This window comes from Phymastichus coffea, unplaced genomic scaffold (assembly GCF_024137745.1).
Source record: "Phymastichus coffea isolate CEN01 unplaced genomic scaffold, Cenicafe_Pcof_1.1 PCOF00206, whole genome shotgun sequence".
NCBI lineage: Eukaryota > Metazoa > Arthropoda > Insecta > Hymenoptera > Eulophidae > Phymastichus > Phymastichus coffea.
In genome coordinates this window covers 46867-68699 of record NW_026707017.1, presented here as the reverse complement: position 1 = coordinate 68699, position 21833 = coordinate 46867, and the positions used below count along the sequence as shown (strand labels likewise).

The window sequence follows — 21833 nt, the reverse complement described above, 5'->3', positions numbered from 1 at the left end:
TTGAAACTAATATTTACTATTTACAGGCGTCAAGATACCACGCGCGCGCACCCATCGCATTGTAAACAAAAAAAATTGCGAACTCTCAACGATTTAAATAAGTATTAACAAAACATTGCAATGTAAATATTACGAGTGCAACAATGCCAATAATTTAAAGTGCCTATGAAATATTACAGATACGGATGAAGGCACTCACCGGGAAATCGATTCGGAAAAATTATAGAAAAACTGCGCGTAATTGGCTATAATAGCAAAATTCATTAATAATTCCGCGCAATTTATTTTTTGTTAATAAAAAAATTTCAAAAGTTGAGTACTCATGCATAGATATCGGTAACATTTGAATCTGCGTATCGCTTTATTATGGTTTTTATAAAAATGAATCACCAGTATAAGTCCCGCGCAATTATTCTATCCATTAAAAAATTTTATTATAACTATCTGTTAAAGAATAAATATTATTTTTTATTACAGCGATACATGCACCTGAAAGATCAGTCGGCAACATAGATCCACTTTTAAGAGTTTGTATTCATAAAAATAGGTTGTTCTGGAATAAACGTCAATGTTAATTATTTGTTAGAAGTGGATTTTTTTTAACCTAGATAAGTCTTGGAATTCTTAAAATTATTGGTTATATTGAGAAAATAACTCATACCTATCAGTACAGCTCTTATACACGCTAGCATTCTTGGGAAGGTATTGTCTATGTATAATTATGTAAAATATAGTTCTAGTTGAAATTGCTGGATATTTGAAAAACAAAACCTATATACTTTTTATATGTTGCTTACTGATCTTTTAGGTGTATGTGTCGCTATAATGAGAAATAATAATTATTTCTTTATAACGGGTGGTTATAAAGATATTTTGATTGGATAGAAAAACTAAGCATGATTTTTGCTAACGATTTAATATATTTATTTTTATAAAAGTAGAATTAAAAATGCTACGCAGATTCATTTTTTACTGATATGGGAGGGTTCAATTTTTGAAATTTTTTAATTAACAAAAATTAAATTATTATTGCGTTCAACTATTTTTGCCAATAATGCGTAGTGTTTCTATAATTTTATCGGATCAATTTTCGTCGATTTCCCGCTCAGTTTTTCCATCCTACTGATACTTATATTTGTGCAAGGTAGATAATGTACTATATGCATTGTTCAAAATGTCATTGAACTGACGTAAGTATATCTATGTATGTATACCACAAAGTATACTCTCGTGTGAACTCGTGTATTGTAACCTCAAAAAACCGCAGCAGCCGCCTTTTTCCCAACTTTCGCGCGATAATTTATGCAACGTTCGATTGCTGGATAATCAATTTATTGCGAGAAAAATAAAGAGGACTATCGATAATGAATACCAGTGAGTCGTCTACGGAAAAAGACTTGAAAGCACCAGGGAATCTGGTGTCCGAACAGGAAAGTTCCCTCGCCCGGGAAGCGCAAAACGAGTATGTTAAAAATGATTTCGTGGCCTGCAGTTATCTACTGGAAAAACTAGAGGTGTTGAGGCCTCAAGATTTGAAAGTCACTCACAATAAGATCCTTACTGACTATTGCAAAAGCATAGAGACAACAAGGATCGAGGTGCTTAGGAAGAGTCTGAATGCCATCAGTGCACAAAATACAGGAGCTGCTAAAGCGACAGATGTCGAGGATGTTGATAGAAGTGTGCTTAAATACAATCAGGCAGTGATATTGTATCACATGGGGCAGTATCAGGCTGCACTGGAAATTGTAAATATTTTGTTTGCTATCATTGAACCTATGGGTAAGTTTCATTATTGCATACTTTTATTTAAAAGTTAAATTAGGTTTGCTTATGATTGTTACGGGTTTGATTACAGAGGAAAGTTTTGTACATAAAGTATGTCTTTTACTCATCGAGCTCCATTTGATCCTGGGAAGGCCAGATACTGCTCTTGCACTTGTTAATTATATAGAAAGTCAATTCACATCTACTGCTGATACCTCAAAGTCTGCATTAGGTGAACAAGGTCAGAATCAGAAAAATGATAATATAATTAAGTCAAATGCTAGATCTGCTAACTCATCTGTAGCTGATAAGGAACAAAAAAAAGACAGCATTGACATTGCTACTGATGCGTTTCGTATTAAGCTGCTCAAATATAAATTGAAAATTTATTTAAAGACACTACAGTTGAAACTTTGCAAAAAGGAGTGGAAAACCTTAGTGTCTTTAGGAATGCCTACAGTGGGTATAATTAGAAAATTGAAGTTTTTTATTAAAATGAATATAAAATATTAAAGCAAAAACTTAATTTTTCAGAATATCTCAACAATATTTTTGAAAGCTAACTTGGAATACCTGAGAAAAAATTTTAAAAAAGCTATGAAACTTTTAAACACTCTAAAACCTGAAGAATGTCCTGAATTTAGGTCAGTTTAAGTAAATTAATAAATATATATCTTGTCAATTTGTATAATTAAACTAATCATTCCTTTATATTTAGAACTTCTGGAGAATGCATTCCTGTTCTTTATTATAACAATGTAGCTAGTCTTCATTTTGCAATGGGAAAGCCAAATTTAGCCTGTTTCTATCTGAAAGCAGCTCTAGAAGAAAATAAGAAAGCTCTTGATAGTATAAAAGCAACGGAAAATTCAAATAATTCACAATTATCACCACTGCATACTCTTGGAAAAAACAAACATTATGAATTAATATATAGTTTAGGTGTGAGTTTTTTATACTCTGGTCAGCCAACAAAAGCATTTGATTGCTTTACTGAAGCAGCTCAGCAATTCCACAACTGTGCGAGTCTCTGGTTGAGAATGGCTGAATGTTGTATACTTTGTCATAAATCTGTGAGTAAATAATTGAATTGCAAGTAAAGTTAATATTTTTAGAAAGTTAATTTACAACTTTAATTCTTTTAGTCGAACAAAATTGATTTTGATCTTACAAATAGACGTAAAGATATAGTAGAAAATGTTGTTGGAGAAAATAACGGTATAAGTGTTAGTAGGAAATTCATTTTAGCTAGTTCATTATCAAAAAATTATAAATACAGCTCAGAAGGCTTGTCATATGCTATACCACAGCCCACATTAGAATATGCAATGCTGTGCCTTAAAAATGCTATTTTCCTACTACCAAAGACATCTTATGAAGATACCAATCTACCAATAGCTAACATATCTTTAGAAGATAGCACCAAGAAAACAATAATTGGACAACAACAATCAAGTTTTCTTGTTACACTTGCATCGTCAGCTAAATTAGGTAATATCTTTTGTTTTGAGAACTTATTGTACATTTTTGAATCCTAATGCTTAGTAAGTAGCTTTTTGATAAACAGATTTTTATAAATCATTATCATTATTAGCTAACAATACAAATTCAACAACTCCAATCAATCCATCTCATAGTTCTACCAAAGCAACTCCATCTCAATTTACTATAATTGAAAATTTGAACCTGAAAATTAGTATTTTAACTGCAAGTGCTTACACTGCACTGTGTCTGGGTGATTACAAATTAGCTTTGGAGCATGCTAAATCATTGCTTAGCATTAATAAACTACCTGGAGCACATTGGTTGCTTGGTAATTTGTATGCAGCAGAGAGTCTAATATTTTTGGACAGGATATCTGAAGCTATGGAGTACTTGAAGCCTGAGACATTAGAAGATCTCAACACTTATGTACCTATTGGAGAAGTTGTTGGAGATAAGGAGAAAATAATTGAAGAAGTAATAGAACAGAAATCAAGTAAAGGTAAATTACAAAAATATTTTCTGATTCAAAGTATATTTGTAATTAAATTATTTTACTTGCATGTTTAAAAAATGGAGGATACTAAACTTGAAATATTAAATTCTTTTACTTTACAGTTTCATGGTATCCACCAAACATAGCTACAGCTAAATCAATTTTTCGGTACAATTTAGCGGTTGCTTATGCTATTCGAGGAGAACTTGATAAATCAGGAGAAATATTGAAACAGGTACATTTTCAATAAATAAATATAATACATTTTCTTTCAAGAGTAAATTTATGAAAAAAAATTGTTTTTCATAGGTATGGACATCAAAAGGTCCAGATTGCGACGTTCCTATTCATGTTATCATGTTAGCTCTTTACATTGAATTACAATTAGGTAAGTAATTACAAGTAGTAAGTGTAATACAAAAATTGAATAGTAACGTTTAATGTTATGCTTTATTGTAGGTCATATTGAAATTGCACGATCTTTGATTAAGCAGAACTACTGTTCATCACATCAGCAATAATATGAAACGATTGATTCTTATTTTTTATTTCTTTTTTTGTAAAAATTATTTATATAATGTATCAAAATGTACATACTAGATATATTTGTTGAAAGAGTAAAACAATATTATGTGATACAGATTTGTAGATTTTAGATTTTTTTTATTAAATATACACTTGTATACAAATACATGGAACAAATGTAACAAGATTAACAACATGTACTTTTATATATCCCAATAAATGGAATGTCTTTATATTTTTAACCTTAATTTAGTACCGTTTCTTTGCGAATGATTTAAGTATATGAATTTGATCAAAACCAGTCATTTATCAGTCTATAACAAATATCAACTTAAGAAGCAAATTTGTAAGCAACTATCCCAGCAATAGCCACAATTGTACCACCAAGCAAACTCCATGTAAGCTTTCTAGGAAGTTTGCGATTATTACTTGAACTCTTGATGTCTTGTTTTTTATCTGTTGGAGCTCCTAACATCTTTCGATATAAGTTCTTCTCTTTACTTGCATCTTTTGCATTTTTTTTCTTGAGAATGGATAGCTCTTGTTGGATAGCTTTGTTGTCTGGTTCAATCTTCAAAGCTAGTGATAATACTGAACAAGCTTTTGCATGTTCTCCCTTGTAATGGAGGATTTTTCCTACAAAATAATTTTACAATATTTATTTCACCATCACAGTTATTCTTTTATCGTAAAAATTACCTTTTCTAAATAATGCTTTGACATTTTGTGGCTGACATCTTAGAACATTTTCTACACTCTTTAAAGCAGCATCGTAAGCTTCACATTTAAGTTGGGCTGCAGCTAAGTTATTGTGCACAATCAGTGAATCCTCAAGCAATACTTGCAAGTCTGCATCAGAGACAGATTCTGAATTACTAGATTTTCTATCATCCATCGTATCACTTTCTCCAGTTAAAGAAAGATATTCCAAGGCTTTTCTGTAGCACTGTATTGCCAATGTACATTCATTTCGAGAAAACCACCAGTTTCCCCTTTCTTTCTTCTGATTTCTAAAAAGTAATAGACAAAATTAATTAACATTTAAACATTCATTATTTGAATTTGTCTTTCATTATACCCTATTCTTCTTCTTTCTTCATATGGCAATTCATAAATGTCAGTTTCCATGTGTACACTTTTAAGTATAATATTGTACGTAATTTTTGCATCTGGTGGTATGGCTGGTAAATTTGTTTTGCCTGATATAGCACTTCTACCTAAGGAACCATAGGCAAATCGTGGGTGAACTATTAATTCAGCTTCCTCTCCAACATTCATTAGGGCCAAAGATAAATCTAGACCCTGAAATGAAAAATTCATTAAAATATCTAAAATGCATTATCTGAATGATATAATATTTCCCATATGTTACCTGTACAACTTCAACGTCTCCTAACTGAATGGTCAATTCCTCTTCATATTCAACAATAGTTCCATCGTCCAGTCTCCCAGTAAACGTAACAACACACATATCTGATCGATTGGGTCTACAATTATCTTGACCTGGCGTTAATACTTTCTTTCTCAACTGGTCATTGCCCAGAATATCCATCCACTCATTAACAGGATGATCGTTTAGACTAGCTTTGGTAAGTGGATCATTTGGATCAACATCAAAATTCATTTCGTTTTTTATAAAATCAGCCGATGATTGATTCTCATCAGGTACTGATATTCCGTTTTCCATCGGCATTATCGTTTTTAGATTATTACTTTTTTTATTCAGATAAATTTTTTTGTTTGCAATTTATTCTTAATGGTACTGAAAAAAACACGAGAAAAAAAACATACCAGTTCATCGGACTTATCAAACGATTTGTAACGAATTGGCAAACCATTCAGAATTCAGTAGATGGAATGAAACTGCAGAAAAAATTTTCGATTCTCACCTACAAGTACTGATATCACGAGCTCTAATTAAAAATGGATTGATAAAAATGTCACGTTTTCGTATCGTTTGCAATGAAAAACGTATGAACAGAATTTCACCGGTAAAAACCAATGAGATTTTAAAACACAGTGAAAGCACACTGTTCCGAATTTGTCTGTGACTAATGTGTGTGTCAGCTTAACCTTCACTGCCTCGTTGTCTCTTTCTTTCTCATTTCAGCTCTCCGTGAACACATGCGGTCTCACCAAACACTTATTTTTTTCTGGAATAACTTGCCGTCGTGCAAGCGCCTCTGTGTGTAGAGACCCTCTATCGCTCGTGCGCGTGAGCATTTTGATACACGATACTTATATCGAGTATTTATAGTATATGTATGTTTATATATACTATGTGTACATTATGCATACATATACACGCGAACGAAGATTCAAGGATTCAAATATCAATATATGCTATATGTTCTATATGTTACCTATGTACCTATGCATGTTTGTACATACATAAAGGCATTAAGTCATATAATGACATGTGACTGGCAATGAATGCCATTCATTAACACGACGTTAACTAGTACAGATTCACTTTGCTTCCCCTGACTGTATATCTTAAAGTTTCATACTAATTTAATAAAAAATACTTCATTAAAAAACATTTGTGAAGTTGAAACAATAATACTCAATCACTGAACTATGAATATCACGATTTCAAATTTGAATTTGATACAGATATATGTATGGTGAATATATAATGTCACAAAAAAATGACAACTAATAAATTCATTATGAATCGTTTGACAAACTGCTTTTTCTTCTTGTTCTAAATGCTACATTACGTAAGATATTATATATGCTTGGCATAAAAACTTTGGTAAGAGATAGTAGTCAATTTACGATATTCAATATGTATAAATATAGTTATGACATATTACATTGTATATATACATATAATGATAATGACAGATAATACACTTAACGTCACGTATTCATTAAACCTAAACGTTAATCTTTCTTAGCTGCTCCAAAATAACAGTTTTCAATTCAAAAAATATATCTCTAATTTTGTGCAATAGTTTTATCGTGAATTAGATAGCAATTATTTTAACAATGTTTTCATAAAAAAAAAACTATTTCCGTATAAAAATTTCACTTTGTTAACATGTACGTGTAACAATTAAGATCTAGATTTCACACAGTTATAAAACGAGCGAAAATTGACAACCGCCAAGAGAAAGTTGGCCACGACGTTAAAAATCTATCAACGAAAAAAAAAATTCTCTGCATACATACACCCACATGCTTTGAGCAACCGACCAATCGCGTGTTTCCAGCGTGCGTTTGCGTTTAAAAGACTATGCGCGTCGTATCATGTAATGTACTACATATACACGTCGCTCGGTAACGGAGGAGAGTGCAGAGACAATTCATTCGGCCACTACCAAGACTCGAGCAGGGTTTCGTGGGTTTTGTTTGTTAGGCTCTCTTTTATAAAGACTTCTTTTATTGAAAATATGAGGGGTTTAGGCCTCGTATTCCTTGGCCTAATTGTCGCCGTCTCTTGCTCAGGTTCGGAGGCCGATGATTCTGGCAAAAAGGGCCCAAAAGTTACGGATAAGGTAAGTGCTAACGGCTTTTCTTTTTTTCTGTCTTTGTTTGCATTGTTGAAGCAATTGTGACATCCTTCTTAAGAATAATTAACAACAAATGACACAGTTTTGGATTTTACTCCACTCGTTGAGCTCTTCACATTATTCGACATATAAGCAGATTGAATAGTTGATAACAAGTTGTTTCCATATCGTGTATTCCTTGTAGCTGTACCGGTTCAACACTCCTGATAACCTTGACTCAAAACTTATTCGTTTTAGGTATGGTTTGAACTCGAAATTGGTGGTGAGAAAGCCGGTATAGTCGAGATCGGTCTTTTTGGAAAAACCGTGCCCAAAACTGTTAAAAACTTCGTCGAGCTCGCCAAGAAGCCTGAAGGTGAAGGCTATAAAGGTAGCAAATTCCACAGAGTCATCAAGGACTTTATGATCCAGGGTGGTGACTTTACCAAAGGAGATGGAACTGGAGGTTTGTTTATCTTCTTAAACTATGATATTTTTTAGTTAATTTAAATTTATTGTTATTTTTATTCACGCGTTTGCAGGTAGGAGTATCTATGGTGATCGTTTCGAAGATGAAAATTTCAAGTTGAAGCATTATGGTGCTGGTTGGTTGTCCATGGCTAACGCTGGAAAAGATACTAATGGATCTCAATTTTTTATCACTGTTAAGCAGACTCCATGGCTTGATGGTAGACATGTTGTTTTTGGAAAAATCATCAAGGGAATGGTAAGGATGCATAATCTTTTGTTATTTAGTTCAATGTTACGATCCCCAGCTTTAAATTGATTCAATAACATCTTTTGTTCTTTAAACAGGATATAGTTAGGAAAGTTGAAAACTCAAAGACAGATGGAAGAGACAAGCCAGTGAAAGATGTTGTTATTGTAGACTGTGGTGCAGAGACTGTTGCTGAGCCATTCAGCGTTTCTAAAGATGATGCCAGTGAATAAACATGCCAATTACCTCTTATAGTTAATTTTTTACATGTGCTCGAAAAGCAATTCATTTTTTTAACAATTTTAATAAAAAGTTTTATTTACTAAAAAGTCTGTTATTCCTATCAACAATTGCCTTAGATTAATAATGACTAATATTTGTTTAATAATGATGATGTTTGACAATATAAAAATGACATGTTATATTTTTTAATAGCATTCGAACTAAATTATATTTTGATGATAAATGTTCATTAAATCCTAAAGATTCAAATAATATAATTTTACTTCATGTTTATTTAATTTTCAATAACAAGGTACTCAAGACATTCGTTCTAGAAAATGCAATTTTACGTAATTCTTATCTCGTTATCTTATCGACAATTTTTGACTAACTTACCTCGCGATACTTATTTGTATTAATTCCTCATACCCTGTATCTATTTTACCGGTGATTATTGTCATTCGTCCGCCCATCACTGGTGTGTGCAATGCGTCACCACGAATACAAGATATATATAGTTAATATAGTTAGCTTAACCTTGAAACCAGAAACTTTTTGGCAAAAGGATCTGATCAATGAGCCAGAGTATGACGAATCTATTTATTTAAATTTTATTATTTAATATCGAAATGTGAAGCGTAGGATCTTCCTTTAAACTAACGTCTGCGTTGTTATAATTGCAATAATGCTGCTGACAATCAGAACACCTGTTGTGTACGGGCTACTTTTATCAATATCGTTAATAATATTTTTGTTATACATTGTCGGAGCAGCACATTATCTTACGGATCACGATGAGAATACATGTGATATGACATATATGTTTGAATATCCTCAATATGTGGTGAGTCTTGTTGGCTATGAGATTCTGCAATATGTAGTTTATGATTTCTAATAATATCACTTAAAATTTATTCATAAATATTTAACTCATGCACTAATAAAATGTTTGTAGAGGATAGGATTGAGTAGCAATGATGATGATATACCTCAAGATTATTTATACCCAAGATTTGGATTGTATGCTTATGGAGAAGGATTTGTCACTGAACGACTCAGAAAGATGCATTTTTCTGGTATTCCAGTGTTGTTTATCCCTGGAAATGCTGGATCCCATGAACAAGGTTTGTTACATTACAAGATTTTAGATAATAAACATTTTCTTTCTAAATATAATACTACTTTGCAGTTCGATCACTTGCCTCGATTAGTTTAAGAAAGAGTTTGAAAAGTCGTACTATGTTTCATTTTGATTACTTTACAATATCTTTTGGCAAAGATTACTCGGCTTTGTATGGAGGTGTATTAAAGGAAGAGACTGATTATGTTGCCAAATGTTTACAACGAATCTTTTCTTTGTATCAAGGGAAGGTTAAAAATATTGTATTGATTGGTCATTCAATGGTAAGTATAAACAAATTTATTTGTTCTAGTATTTGAATGAATTATACATTAAAAGTAAATTAATTTATAAAAATTTTCAGGGTGGATTAATAGCTAAAGGAGCTCTGTTGATGACACCTGAAATCAACAGCAACATAGCTAGCATTTTAATTACTTTAGCAACACCACACAAACCTTCTATTTACCCAGACCGAACATTTTTAAATTACTACCACAAATTGGCATTATCTAATGAGTATTTAAAAAATAATGGTACCACTGTGATTTCAATTGGTGGAGGTTCAAGAGATATAATGGTTCCATCGTCTCAATCTATTGATGAACATGCTGACTTAAATGTCCTTGCAACAAATATTCCTGGTGTATGGAGATCAACTGACCATTTGTGTATTTTGTGGTGTAAACAATTAATTATAAAAATTATACGATCACTATTTGATTGTGTGGATATTACTCAAAGACCACCAGGCATCTTCAATAGCCATGAGCACAGAATGAAAGCTTTCAATTGGCATTTAGTTCAAGTAAATCTATTCATTAAAATTATAATAAAATTTATACATTTGATATTAAAAAGCTTCGTTTTTATTTACAGAGATACAGTAAAGAAAAGCATTTATCACGCGTTTCTTATTCGGAAAAATATGATTTTCCCAGGGAAAAAAGCGAATGGATTGAATATTTAAGGAGACAATACAGTTGGAGTAGTAAAAATTATACTCGAAATAATCCGAAAAAACCTGTTACAGTATACCTCATGGTCAGAGTTCAAGAATATATTGACACTCTTACTGTTGATGCCATACACTTAAAAAATCGAGATTGGATTTTTGCTTGTATGGCCTCTGAAATTCGTGGACAGTCTAGAGTTTGGTAAAGTAGTATTGCATAATTAAAATATTTGTAGATTGCGTCATATATATTATCAAAATGGAGAGTTTTTTTATTGTTGATGAGCAGATATATTTTAGTTCAACAGGCTGGAATATGTCTAATCGTACAAGAATAGTGCCAGGCTTAATGAGAAAACCTTGGAAATACTCGATAGATTTGGATTTGAGTGAGATTCGTAATTTGAAGGTATCTCACATAGTCATAAGAATTCCTGCCGAAACAATGAATCGTTTCAAAGATAATGACGACGATGATGATGAGGATGAAGATGAGGAGGACGATGACGATCAAATCATTCATATAGACGCACACGCGCGTGCAGAAAGATACAAACGATTTACGAACATGAAGCCTTGGACGTCCGAAAGAGGCTATCTTCGTTATCATGTTGCTTTAGAGAGTATTACGGACGTCGTATCAGTGGAATTAAAAAGTTCGAACTGCGTCGGAGACAGCCGTAACCATTTTTCCATGGTTGAATTGTTAGAACCATGGGTTCCTGGATCGGGTCAAGTTCATTTTTTTGCCGAAAAGTATGTAATTTTTAATTTCAAATCATAAGCGTTAATCGATAAACTTATTTTATGATATTAATTTTCAGCGAAACAATTTCAAAATCACTCAAACTGCAAACTGTACATTCTCAACGACTGCGCATGATGAAATCTCAGAGTGCCGAATTGAGATTAACTTTAGACCCTGCTTGTACATATAGTATTAACGTGAAAAGAGGTGACTTTATTGAAAGAATGGCTTGTTTAGTAAGAGATCGATGGAGCTCGATTTATCCAATTACCGTCGGTTTATTGTTATTGAGTATTGGTCAAAGAATTGAAGCTCAAGAAGAGGATAGAACAAGCACTACTGCCATAGTTATTATAACTGGTATTCTCTGCGTGAGTTTGAATTTAGTCATTGAATGCTGTGTTGGAGTAGCTATCCTACATTTTATGGCCATTGGAATTTGTTGTAGTGTTGTATTTTTTGGATCAGTGGCTCACAATATTGCTGTCAGGTATTAACCTTTAAACGTCGTTTTTTGAACTACCCATTGAAGTATTTGAAGAAATGTTAATGCTTCATATTCTGCTTTTAGATTTTTGGCTAGAGCAGTTACTTTTTCAACCACTTGGTCAGACTGGGTACTGGGTGGTTTAGTCAATCAGTTGCCAATTGTAGCTGCTGGATTTTTATTATCAATGATACCAGCCACCTGTGGAGCCTTAGCAACATTGCTATCTGTTTTTATACACTTTTTAAGACTGACCAGTATGTACGAAGATTATTTAGAAGAGTTATTGTTAGCTTCAATGAGGCACTTTAATTTATTAAGAAGGAAAGATCGAGGCAGCGATGATAGCGAGTCGATAAGGGCAAATATATTGAATCAAATTTTATTGTTTTTATTCTCATGTTTTGTTGCTATACCTGCAATACCTACAGCATTAGTATGGGCTAAAAATTTCAGGTGAGAAAAGAAACCTTTTTTTACAATCAAGGCTATTGTAAAAGTTAATTTGATATCATTTTCTAGTTACAATACGAGATTAATGACAGAAGATCAAGTATTTTTGTACAGTTGGATTGTTCTAGTCGGTTGTGGAACGTCTGGCCTGGTGAAGATTCCAGCCAAGCCTTCTAATTCTTATAGAACTAAATTATTAGCAACATTACTTCGTTGTTTAGGTTGGATTGCTCTTGCAACTGCAAACGGGGCTCATTATTATTGGTGTTTCCCGCCGAGTCTTGCTGTTGTAGTAGTATTAATTGCTATAAATGCTCATCATTCATAAAGTTTCTTTTAGATTTTTCAGACGAGTGTACAGTGTTATTTTTAAAAAATTATCATTTTTAAAGTATTTGTGATTAGTGATATGTAGAAAAAAAATTGTATTCATTTATTTTAGTGAATATAGCAATGGTAAGAATCGTTACTTTTAGAAAATTTATGATGTGATTGTTAGAAATTTTTCATAACAAGTCCATTTTTATTGCATCATTAGAAAAAAAACCATTATAAAACTATCAATTTACGTAATGATTATTGTAATTGTCAGTGTGTATACGACACGATAACATGAAATTATTTTATAATTATATACTTTTATGCATAAATAAAAATAAACTTAATCTTATAATACATAATTTCGCGCATTTTATTGACTATCTCCAAGTAAAACATTCGATTGAATGAACTATTCTATAATTCATTCAATCCTAAGTAAAGTAAGTAAATGTAACAAAACAAAATTGAAAAGTAGATATCACTATAAAAAAAGGTGTTGTGCGAAAATTTCTTTTATCTTTCTCGACTGCTCAATTTTCTATAAATATCGTTTTTTACTTCTCTAATATAAACAAAAATAGATTATTTGAAAAATTATCCGTTTCTTTTCCTTATGTCTAAGCGTACTATACATACATATTTTGAGACTAAATAAAAATAAACCTAGATTGACCATGTCAAACATATAGTAATTGTTTAGTCTTTTTGTCGCCTGCATGGTTTAGTAATCAAGAGCCCATTCGTTCTCTTGTAAGAATACATCGACAACCTCTTTCATCGCAAGGTTTGGTATCAGTTGATCTTGCGTTAATCTAACACGAGTTACTGGATCAAAGTGACCTACTCGTTGAAGATGCTCTTCAATATCTTTCCTTTCATAAGTTATACCACTTGGAGTAATAACTGGTTCTTGGAGTATTTCAAAACTAATTTTACCGCATAGGTAGTCTGGCACTTCTCTTTTCTGCAATTGATAAAAAATGTCATGAACGTGAAAAAATTAAGTAGAACTAGATTCAACCAATTAAAACTTACTCTTCTATTATCATCAACCTTGGCAAACATATCATTCAATTGTGCAAGAGATGTATCTTTTTTCTCTTCAATTTCTTGTCTGAGTAAAGTAATTTTGGAATCTGTTATGCACTCTCCATCTCCATCTTTCTTATTATTATCACTAGAACATTCACGTTCTTTAAGCTCTGCTAAACTTTTTTCTGCATCCTGAACAATCAATCGATTCAAGTAACTTTGTAGTTCAATCTCTTGACTTATACGCTGTTCTTCTTTAATCTGGAAACGCTTTTTTCTAGCCTGTCTTAAGACACTTGTCATGTCATCTCCATAATTTAATTTTTGTTCCTTGGCTAAATCCACAGCTAAAAATGAAACATTATTTTGGTACTTACATATATATATACACACACATACACACACATGCACACATATATATAATAGTATATTAAAAATAACTGAAATACTGCTTATTTATCAATTTGAAATAATTTGACAGAACTTCAATAATACTATTATAGACATTGGATTCCTAGTTTACACATCAAATACTCTAAAAGCTATCTTCTCTATTATATAAAAGTATACAATACCTCTCTGAAGATGTTTGATGGCTTCATCATGCAACTCCATTCCCAGGAGAGCTAAACCAAGGAAAAAATGACCTTTCACAAGACATGGATCAAGATCCAAGGCACGCCGACAGTCTTGACATGATGATTCCCATCGTTTGAGTTTTAAATATGATAAAGCTCGATTAGTGAAGTACAGGGCCTGACTTGGATTCTTGATCTATAGAAATATATTCATTAGCTATAGTAAATAGAACAAACAAATGCTATGTAGAAAAATATAAAAGAGAATCATTACAATGGCTTTTGTGTAGCAATTAGCAGCATCCTCATATTTGTGAAGGTTGAACAAATGGTTTCCTTGCTCCTTTAGCTCTTTATCCGTGAGGTTAGCAGTCGAGTACATTTTACTCATCTTCAAGGATGTAATTACACGTTAAAAATTGTTTAATTTCGGAAAAATTGATGTTAGTACGTATTTCTCACTAACTTCTCTAATTAATCACGCTATGTTTATTCATTAAACATATTGATTTCAGCTGTACTTTTTTCTAATCTTTTTACGAGAACACAAATCAAAGTACCGTGATATCACCAATGACTGACCATTTGACTGGTGACATTTCTACAACTCGTAATACTTGCTTCAATATTGAATTTTCGAGCAATTTTGTGCACCTTTGTCTGCTTCTTTCTTTGTAACTTTTTACTGTTCAGTGCGTAAGACGAATGTATGAATGAGAAGGAATACTATCGTATAACACACACAGACGCATGCACATAACATCAGATTGGTTGGAAATGGAACTTGAGAATGGAGATTCACACAGTAGGTAATCGGTAATGCCAATCTCACAACTTAGGTTAACAACGCTGAATGAATAATCTAAAAGCAGGAAATACGAATCTGAATTTTGTTTCCAGCATTCAGTGCATGGAGACTATATATAGTCTCTCTGATTCAGTGTTATATCTAGGAACCGTAAATTATTTCTGGAGCATATAAAAGGTGTTCAGGAGAGAAACATGCACGTAACCTAGTAAAATGGGGGAATTTAGAAATTTAAATGACTCGCATGACGTGACTTTATGAAATATTTTATTTATTTAATTTTATAAAGGCATTATCGGTAAAAGATAGGTTCACCTTAGTGTTTTGTTCGTGTTTCAATTTGTAAAAAGGCAGCGGTGGTCCATTAAAATTATAAAACACTTAAAGCCAAATAAATATAGCTACAAAGTTCAGACTGAACTTGATTCTTTTATATAGTTTTTCATTATACAATTACGTTTTCGCATCTACATTTGTACTACAATTAACGATAGTCTATATAAATATACATACAAAGATTTTAAGAATAGATTATCAAAAATGTAAATTGTACAATGAAAAGTGAATCTTCAATCTTTGATATACTTTGATAACAATAAAGTAATTAACAGTTTATACCTATGACTTTGAACACTGAAATACATCACAGTTGACAATTTACCTAAAATCATTAAAGCTAGAGTTCAAATTAATTGTTGTCACTCGTATTTGCGATACCATAAACACACAATGGCTTTTTGTTGATAGGATGGATGGCTCGAGTCACCGCTAAACCCATATGATGTTTAAGGTACTCCTTGATCTTACTGGCCAGTAAACGATTATTATCGTGCACATGTGGGTGTGACAAAAACTCATCCAACTGCAAGCACAATTAAGAAATCAGTCCGAGACTTTTTGCACCAACCACTGTATAAGCAGATATCGAAAGTTTACCTTCATCCATTGACAATCGCCGATTTCTCTACTGCATTTAACAATATCGAAGGTACTGGGTGTAAGGCAGGAGATAAAGTATATGTCGGAGCACCCGAAGGCATACTGATGTACGTGTCTAAATGCAATCATGCACTTGAACTTGGCTGTGATTCCGGTCTCCTCGAGAACCTCTCTCTCGACAGCGGTGGTGATATCCTCGCCTGGCTCGACGTATCCGCCAGGCAGTTTCCAGTGTGCACTGGCACCCCCGTGCTTCTCCTTGATCACCAGTATCTCCTCCGTCTCCTCGTTCAAGACCACCGCGCCGGCGCCCAGAACGGTGTGCGCGTACGGCGGTATGTTGTTAGTCTCGCGAGTGGGCAGCCACCTGTAAAGCGTGGCCAGCTCCTCCTTGGCGTGGTGGAACCTGAAGCCGCGCCTGGTCAGCTCCGGAATCCAGTGCGCCTGCGACAAGTCGACGCGGAACCATATTGCGCGTCGCTCGCTCCTCGTCCACTCGTCGATCGAGGCTGCAACAGACAGTGTCGCGCGTTACAAGCAGCTCGTCGGGGCGTAGCGCACGGGACGCCAACCTTGGAGGCGCTCGGCGAAGGCGTCGGCGTCGCAGGGCTCGGCGGCGCTGTCGACGGTCACGCCGTTGTAGCGATCGAGCTTGCCCTGAAAGCCAGCCATCGTGGAGACGAACAGCAGCTCGGCTCGCTTCCTCAGCCGCGCGACTGTCAGCGTAAGCATCCCCACTGCACAGCTGACGCGCGACAACTATCCCACGCGCGCGCAGCCGTGTGTGCGTGCGTACGCGCAAGCTCGCAAGCGCGAGGCGCATGCGTCAGGGGCCAGCGGGAGGGGGGGCGGGGCTCAGTGTCGGCAGTGCGCGCGGGTGCTCCAGAAATCGGCGAGCCTCCGGTAGACCTTGCGGGCGCGGGGCCGCTCGGCGTAGTTGAGCGCCTCGCAGACGCGGCAGTAGTGGCGCGAGGCGCTGCCGAAGTAGCCGTGCTCGTCGAGCACCCGGTACCTGGCGCGCCAGGCGTGCAGCCGCGCGTACTCGGCGGCGGCGCCGCCGCCGCCCAGGTAGCGTAGGCGCGAGGCCAGCGAGGCCGCGTCCGCGAAGTCGTCCACGTGCAGGTAGGAGCGCGGCGGCAGCAGCAGTTCGCAGTCGGACCTGCGCGCGCCCATGATCACCGGCACCGCGCGCTTGCCGTAGGCGTTCCAGAACACCTTCTCCGTCAGGTACTCGCGGCAGTTGGAGTTCTCGAACGCCAGGTAGAACTTGAACCTCGACAGGGCCGCGCAGTCCGCCTCGAAGTGGCCCGGACACGCGCTGCTGTCGCCGTTCTGGCAGTGCCCCAGAATCGCCAAGTCCTCGCCTGAAAATCGCCCGAGGCGTTTTTTAAGGCGTTATACGAGCGCCGTTGCCACTGCGTGGCGTCGATCTGTCGGCGCTCCGAGTCGGCAGGCGCGCGCCATCGATTTCCTTCGCGCTCGTCTTTTCGCTGGCCTAGTTTTTAGTTGCTGCCACGTTTGCGCGCGACGCGGACGTTTTTCGCGAGGAACGTTATCGGCGCCACCGAGTGGATATATTCCATGACGTCTTCGCTAAGCCAACTTTGATGCCGATGATTATCATGCATAGTAACGCAACGATAGGAGTTACGCGATGCCCGTCACGCGTCCCTTCGAGTATCCGAGCTTGCAGAGCTTTTACAGCGTCATTCGAGAAGATTGCGTAAGTCGGACCGTTGGGAAGATTCGAAGGCTGGAGGTGGATCCGCGACGCGAGCTCTGGGCGAACGACGTTTACGCTGGAATAATCCAAGCAAAGGAGCAACGTCGCGAGGCGACGCGTCCTACCGAGTATGCTCTTCAGCTTGGCGACGTACTCCCAGCGTCCGTTCTGGCCCGCGCAGTTGCTCCCGAGCACAGCGACCAGTCTCGTCTTCTCGGCGACGATGTCCCGAGCGTTAAATTTGTCGTCGACCTTGTCTCGCAGCACCGTCCTGCCGTACGGCACGGGGACGTCGCTGTCGATGCGATAGGTCATGGACCAGTTGAACAGCCCGTCGTAATCCTCGAGGCTCTGGTTGCGCAGCAGAAACGTGTTGGGAGGAGACTCGTCGCTGAGGAATATCCAGCGCTGATCCGGATTCTCGCGCCGAGGCAGCGAGCGCGCGTTGGCCGTTCGGTGCAGGTGGAAGATGACCGCGTCGGCGCTGTGCAGCCGCGAAGCAGCGTAGGTCAGCCGGCAGTTCTGGACCGAGCAGCCTTCCCACGGCGAGAACCTGGCGACGTTAAAGTTAGCTCTGCTCGTTGCGTCGAGCGTTTATTTTATCGTGGACGATTTCTCCCGTTTCGAGCGCATACCCTTGTCGAGTTCTTCGCTCTACGCGTGTTCCGCGAGAGCTGTTTTATGATAATTATCTGTCGCACTGATGAATTTCTCAAGAGCACTGTCTTTCAACTGACTTTTAGCCTCTCGTATTTTTTTTTATTATTTACATTATACTTCGTTACATCAAATACTATATACTTCGTCATTATATAAAATACACGTGTGCAATATCAGTTAGATCCATTGCCACGACACGTTATATAAAATTATGATTTCGCAGCAGCTATTTCAATTTTTTGCGCGATACTCATACGTATGAAATTACTCGACGAGCGCTGTTGTCGTTGCTATTATTACTTCAAGAACTACGCAGCTCAAGTGCATTTGAACAATGACATAAGAAGAATTAACCGATAAACGTATTTTATATCGTTGCGAGAAATTCGACGAGTTTGCGTTACGCATAGACTGCTTATATTTTGAAAAAATATTACGCGAGTAATTTTTTTGCATTGCAACGGCTCACCATATTATTTCCATGCGTTTTATTTTCTTTTTTTTTTGAAAGTTACCACTCCAAAGACATATTGCCCAAACAATATATCACCTCGTATAAGAGTCGTCTTACCTGCTGTATTGAGAAATTAGCTGCGCAATAAATGCTAAATTGAAACTCGCAGTTTGGCGCAAATGGATGCAGGTTACGAGTGTAGATATAAGATAAAACAAAAACGACGAAGAGACATGCTGTTGGGCACGCAAAGAATGAAACCGCTGTAAGGATACGAGTATAAGAGTTGGAAGTGGATATAGCGGCCAGATATCGCGGTGAAATCGCAATCGGCTGTAATTATCCGCGACGGATAGCGCGGAACGATTCAGAGCGGACAGCATTTTTACCGTCCGATCGGCAGAGGCGAACAGGGCCCGCGCTGCGTCTTGATCCACTTGCGAGCGCGGCTGCGAACAAAGTGCTGTTCTCGCTCGTCTTCTCGATGAAACTCGCGGTAGTCCGAATGCGATTGCGTTGCGCATTGCCACGGGTTACGTTTCCCCGAGCGGCAGCAACGCTCTCGTACGTCGCGAGACGAATGCCGTTTCCGATCGACGCATCGTCGGCCCGATTTGCGACTGAATTGCGAGCCACGCGGAGTTCGCCTCCCTCCAAATTGACGCGCAACTACAATGCTTATTCAGTGTCGTCTCTTGGTGTCGCTGCCCCGAGCACTACCCGTCGCGAATATCTATAGCCAGTGACTGATGTTACGATAAGCAAAGCGCGATCTCTCTCGCCATTTTACGAGCAGCGGTAAATCTACTTTCATCCGATGTTCGATTAGTTTATCTTATTCCCGTTTTCACGAGTATCTACGTCGCGGAGCAAATTTGGTATCGAGGACTCTCGATTCACAACAGTCTTAACTATACGATTACCAACGACTAGCATTACCAGGTGACACTTCAATAGATTCTTTCTAAATTAAAAGCGTAATTTTATGTCCGCCTTGGCAGCAGAGTTCCGTGATATTCTTTTGATGAGCGCGGAAACTCGAGTGTGTCGGCGTGCTCGAAGATTTCACACAACTTCCTTGCGTGCGAAGCCATCTCGCGATGCTCGGAAGTGAGAGTCGGAGCCGCGTCAAAGTACTCGCGTCACGTAAAAAAGGTCCGCTCGCGTGGGCTCCTGACTGGCAGACTCGTTATCTAAAAGCTTGACACCCTGACCGAATTCTCTGTCTCGTGTCGGGGTGCGTCGAAATGGCCGAACGTCTCCGCGGAGGAAGGGAATGAAATGTTTCGACCCATCGGGACGGCAGGTATAATTTCGTCAATTTTTCGCGTATCGGCAGTCATACATGCCAGTCATCAAGACCCGCTGCTATTTTCACGCGCAGCCTCCGATGGTGCGCGCGCTGTGTCGCTCGATCTCGACGCCGCGAAAAATCGCACCTCGCTATTTACGATCGCGAGAGAGCCAACCACAGCGAGGCTGGGGAGGCGACGTAAGGACAGATACACATATATACGTACGTGTTGTCTCGAGAGAATCGCCTCAAGTGCCGTCGCTCGAGGAACGGTCCGTGCTGCCAGACGAGGATGACGAAGGGCTCGGAGCGATTGGTCGTCTTCGCCGGGGGCGCGCTACCCTCGCGGGACAGCAGCCAATTGGCGAGCGGACTGATCGACTTGGCCAGCGTGGCGCGCCGCCTAGACCACTCCGCGTCCTCCGCGCTCGGCTCGAGGTCCCCGCCGACGCGCTGCAATGATTTCAAGCGCGGAGAGCTCGCGACGATCAGTTGTCGTCCGCTCGCATGGCTCATCCGTGAGTCAATCCGGTTCGCCCGGCGAGCCAGACGTCGTCGGTTCGGAGAACGCGCGCACGCGCTCGCGCCGATAATTTGCCCGCTACCCGGGCTTCGTTCTCGTCAATTTCGCGATCCGAGCGAAAGCCCGCGATGTCCGTACCGACGGTCCACGCCGCGAGCATAAATCAACATTCCTAATTGCCATAACAAACTTTTATGATTGAGCGTGTACGAGGATAGTCGTAAAATTACGTGACGGGTAGAAAGAAAACAAAAAAAATTGAGAATTCGAGCTGTAATTAGAAAGCGATCGTAAAACTGTACGACGAGGCGTAATTGGGCAGGCAAATTGAAAACGATGAAAAAAAGAATGTCCGTTGCACGAGAATAGCGGACGGGCACATATTACGCGAATAATTGTTTCCGGCGAGAATGAAGCGAAGGTTGCCGTCGCGAGTAACAGTAACGAGCCTCGAGAGCAGCGGCAACGACTTAAAGAAAATGAACCAACCTGCCTGACGAGCGCCAAGGCCCGCGTCCGATCGTCAACGGTGGCGATAACGTAGAGCAGCCAGACGACGCAGCCGAGGAACAGGAGCACCAGCCAGGCTGCTCGCCTCATACCGTCCGAGCAGGATCTGTGGAGAGTCCGGCGGCCGCGGCGCCAAGCAGCGCTCCGCTCCCGATCCTCTTGACTGGCCATGCGCGAGACTGCATTTTCGACCGCGAACCGACGACCACGACTAACGCGGAGCGTACGATGACGCGCGTGTGACGCGTATCGCCGTGGAAACTCCCCCCGATTCGCCGCGCGCTTGCGCCCAATTCCAGCGCGGCCGCGTCAAGCCCGAGAGCTCCCCGTCAAAGCCGGAATCATTGCGGCTCCTTTGCGCCCCGCTTACTCGTACGCGCGAAACGACCCCCCCCCCCCCCCTCCGCGCCCTTTCCGCGGCACGACGTTCCCGCTGTTTCTGCGGCCGCAAGGCGGAAAATTGGCTGGCTCGCGACTTTAACGTCGATTGCACGTCATTGGAATCGCCCTTGTCAATTTAC

The 21833-nt window shown here is 38.4% G+C and overlaps 7 protein-coding genes across 10 annotated transcripts; 3 read left to right on the top strand and 4 right to left on the bottom strand.

The window, feature by feature from the left end:
• Positions 1-1261: 1261 nt before the first annotated feature.
• LOC131673954 (CCR4-NOT transcription complex subunit 10) lies at positions 1262-4338 on the top strand. 2 transcript variants are annotated; one of them, XM_058952358.1, is made up of 10 exons: positions 1262-1782; positions 1859-2008; positions 2072-2226; positions 2302-2411; positions 2486-2840; positions 2913-3258; positions 3362-3751; positions 3868-3980; positions 4055-4133; positions 4205-4338. In XM_058952358.1, exons 1-10 carry the CDS (start codon positions 1365-1367, stop codon positions 4264-4266), a joined length of 2178 nt encoding a protein of 725 aa, XP_058808341.1. In that variant the 5' UTR covers positions 1262-1364; the 3' UTR covers positions 4267-4338. The 2 variants fall into 2 exon arrangements, with proteins under 2 accessions (XP_058808341.1, XP_058808340.1); XM_058952357.1 differs by having other exon boundaries at positions 1859-2226.
• A 29-nt stretch (positions 4339-4367) lies between these two features.
• Positions 4368-7010, bottom strand: LOC131673956 (peptidyl-prolyl cis-trans isomerase FKBP8). 3 transcript variants are annotated; one of them, XM_058952360.1, is made up of 5 exons: positions 6106-7010; positions 5643-6032; positions 5349-5572; positions 4970-5280; positions 4368-4906 (listed from the first exon to the last, which is right to left on the bottom strand). In XM_058952360.1, the coding sequence occupies exons 2-5, from the start codon at positions 5961-5963 to the stop codon at positions 4602-4604; spliced, it is 1161 nt and encodes a 386-aa protein (XP_058808343.1). In that variant the 5' UTR covers positions 5964-6032; positions 6106-7010; the 3' UTR covers positions 4368-4601. The 3 variants fall into 3 exon arrangements, with proteins under 3 accessions (XP_058808343.1, XP_058808344.1, XP_058808345.1); XM_058952361.1 differs by having other exon boundaries at positions 6160-7010; XM_058952362.1 differs by having other exon boundaries at positions 6344-7010.
• Positions 7011-7538: 528 nt separating this feature from the next.
• Positions 7539-8793, top strand: LOC131673960 (peptidyl-prolyl cis-trans isomerase B). Its single transcript, XM_058952365.1, has 4 exons — positions 7539-7773; positions 8026-8233; positions 8310-8494; positions 8584-8793. The coding sequence occupies exons 1-4, from the start codon at positions 7669-7671 to the stop codon at positions 8716-8718; spliced, it is 633 nt and encodes a 210-aa protein (XP_058808348.1). The 5' UTR covers positions 7539-7668; the 3' UTR covers positions 8719-8793.
• Positions 8794-9188: 395 nt separating this feature from the next.
• Positions 9189-13251, top strand: LOC131673953 (GPI inositol-deacylase). The gene is made up of 9 exons (XM_058952356.1): positions 9189-9551; positions 9663-9831; positions 9897-10111; positions 10192-10635; positions 10707-10984; positions 11083-11538; positions 11607-12020; positions 12102-12473; positions 12540-13251. Exons 1-9 carry the CDS (start codon positions 9393-9395, stop codon positions 12796-12798), a joined length of 2766 nt encoding a protein of 921 aa, XP_058808339.1. The 5' UTR covers positions 9189-9392; the 3' UTR covers positions 12799-13251.
• A 141-nt stretch (positions 13252-13392) lies between these two features.
• LOC131673957 (E3 ubiquitin-protein ligase CHIP) lies at positions 13393-14923 on the bottom strand. The gene is made up of 4 exons (XM_058952363.1): positions 14676-14923; positions 14399-14597; positions 13827-14170; positions 13393-13755 (listed from the first exon to the last, which is right to left on the bottom strand). Exons 1-4 carry the CDS (start codon positions 14790-14792, stop codon positions 13513-13515), a joined length of 903 nt encoding a protein of 300 aa, XP_058808346.1. The 5' UTR covers positions 14793-14923; the 3' UTR covers positions 13393-13512.
• A 530-nt stretch (positions 14924-15453) lies between these two features.
• LOC131673959 (uncharacterized) lies at positions 15454-17023 on the bottom strand. The gene is made up of 3 exons (XM_058952364.1): positions 16721-17023; positions 16146-16657; positions 15454-16071 (listed from the first exon to the last, which is right to left on the bottom strand). The coding sequence occupies exons 1-3, from the start codon at positions 16878-16880 to the stop codon at positions 15898-15900; spliced, it is 846 nt and encodes a 281-aa protein (XP_058808347.1). The 5' UTR covers positions 16881-17023; the 3' UTR covers positions 15454-15897.
• On the bottom strand, positions 16866-21680 carry LOC131673955 (alpha-(1,3)-fucosyltransferase 7-like). The gene is made up of 4 exons (XM_058952359.1): positions 21292-21680; positions 20506-20732; positions 17997-18424; positions 16866-17512 (listed from the first exon to the last, which is right to left on the bottom strand). The coding sequence occupies exons 1-4, from the start codon at positions 21481-21483 to the stop codon at positions 17004-17006; spliced, it is 1356 nt and encodes a 451-aa protein (XP_058808342.1). The 5' UTR covers positions 21484-21680; the 3' UTR covers positions 16866-17003.
• Between the last annotated feature and the right edge of the window lie 153 nt (positions 21681-21833).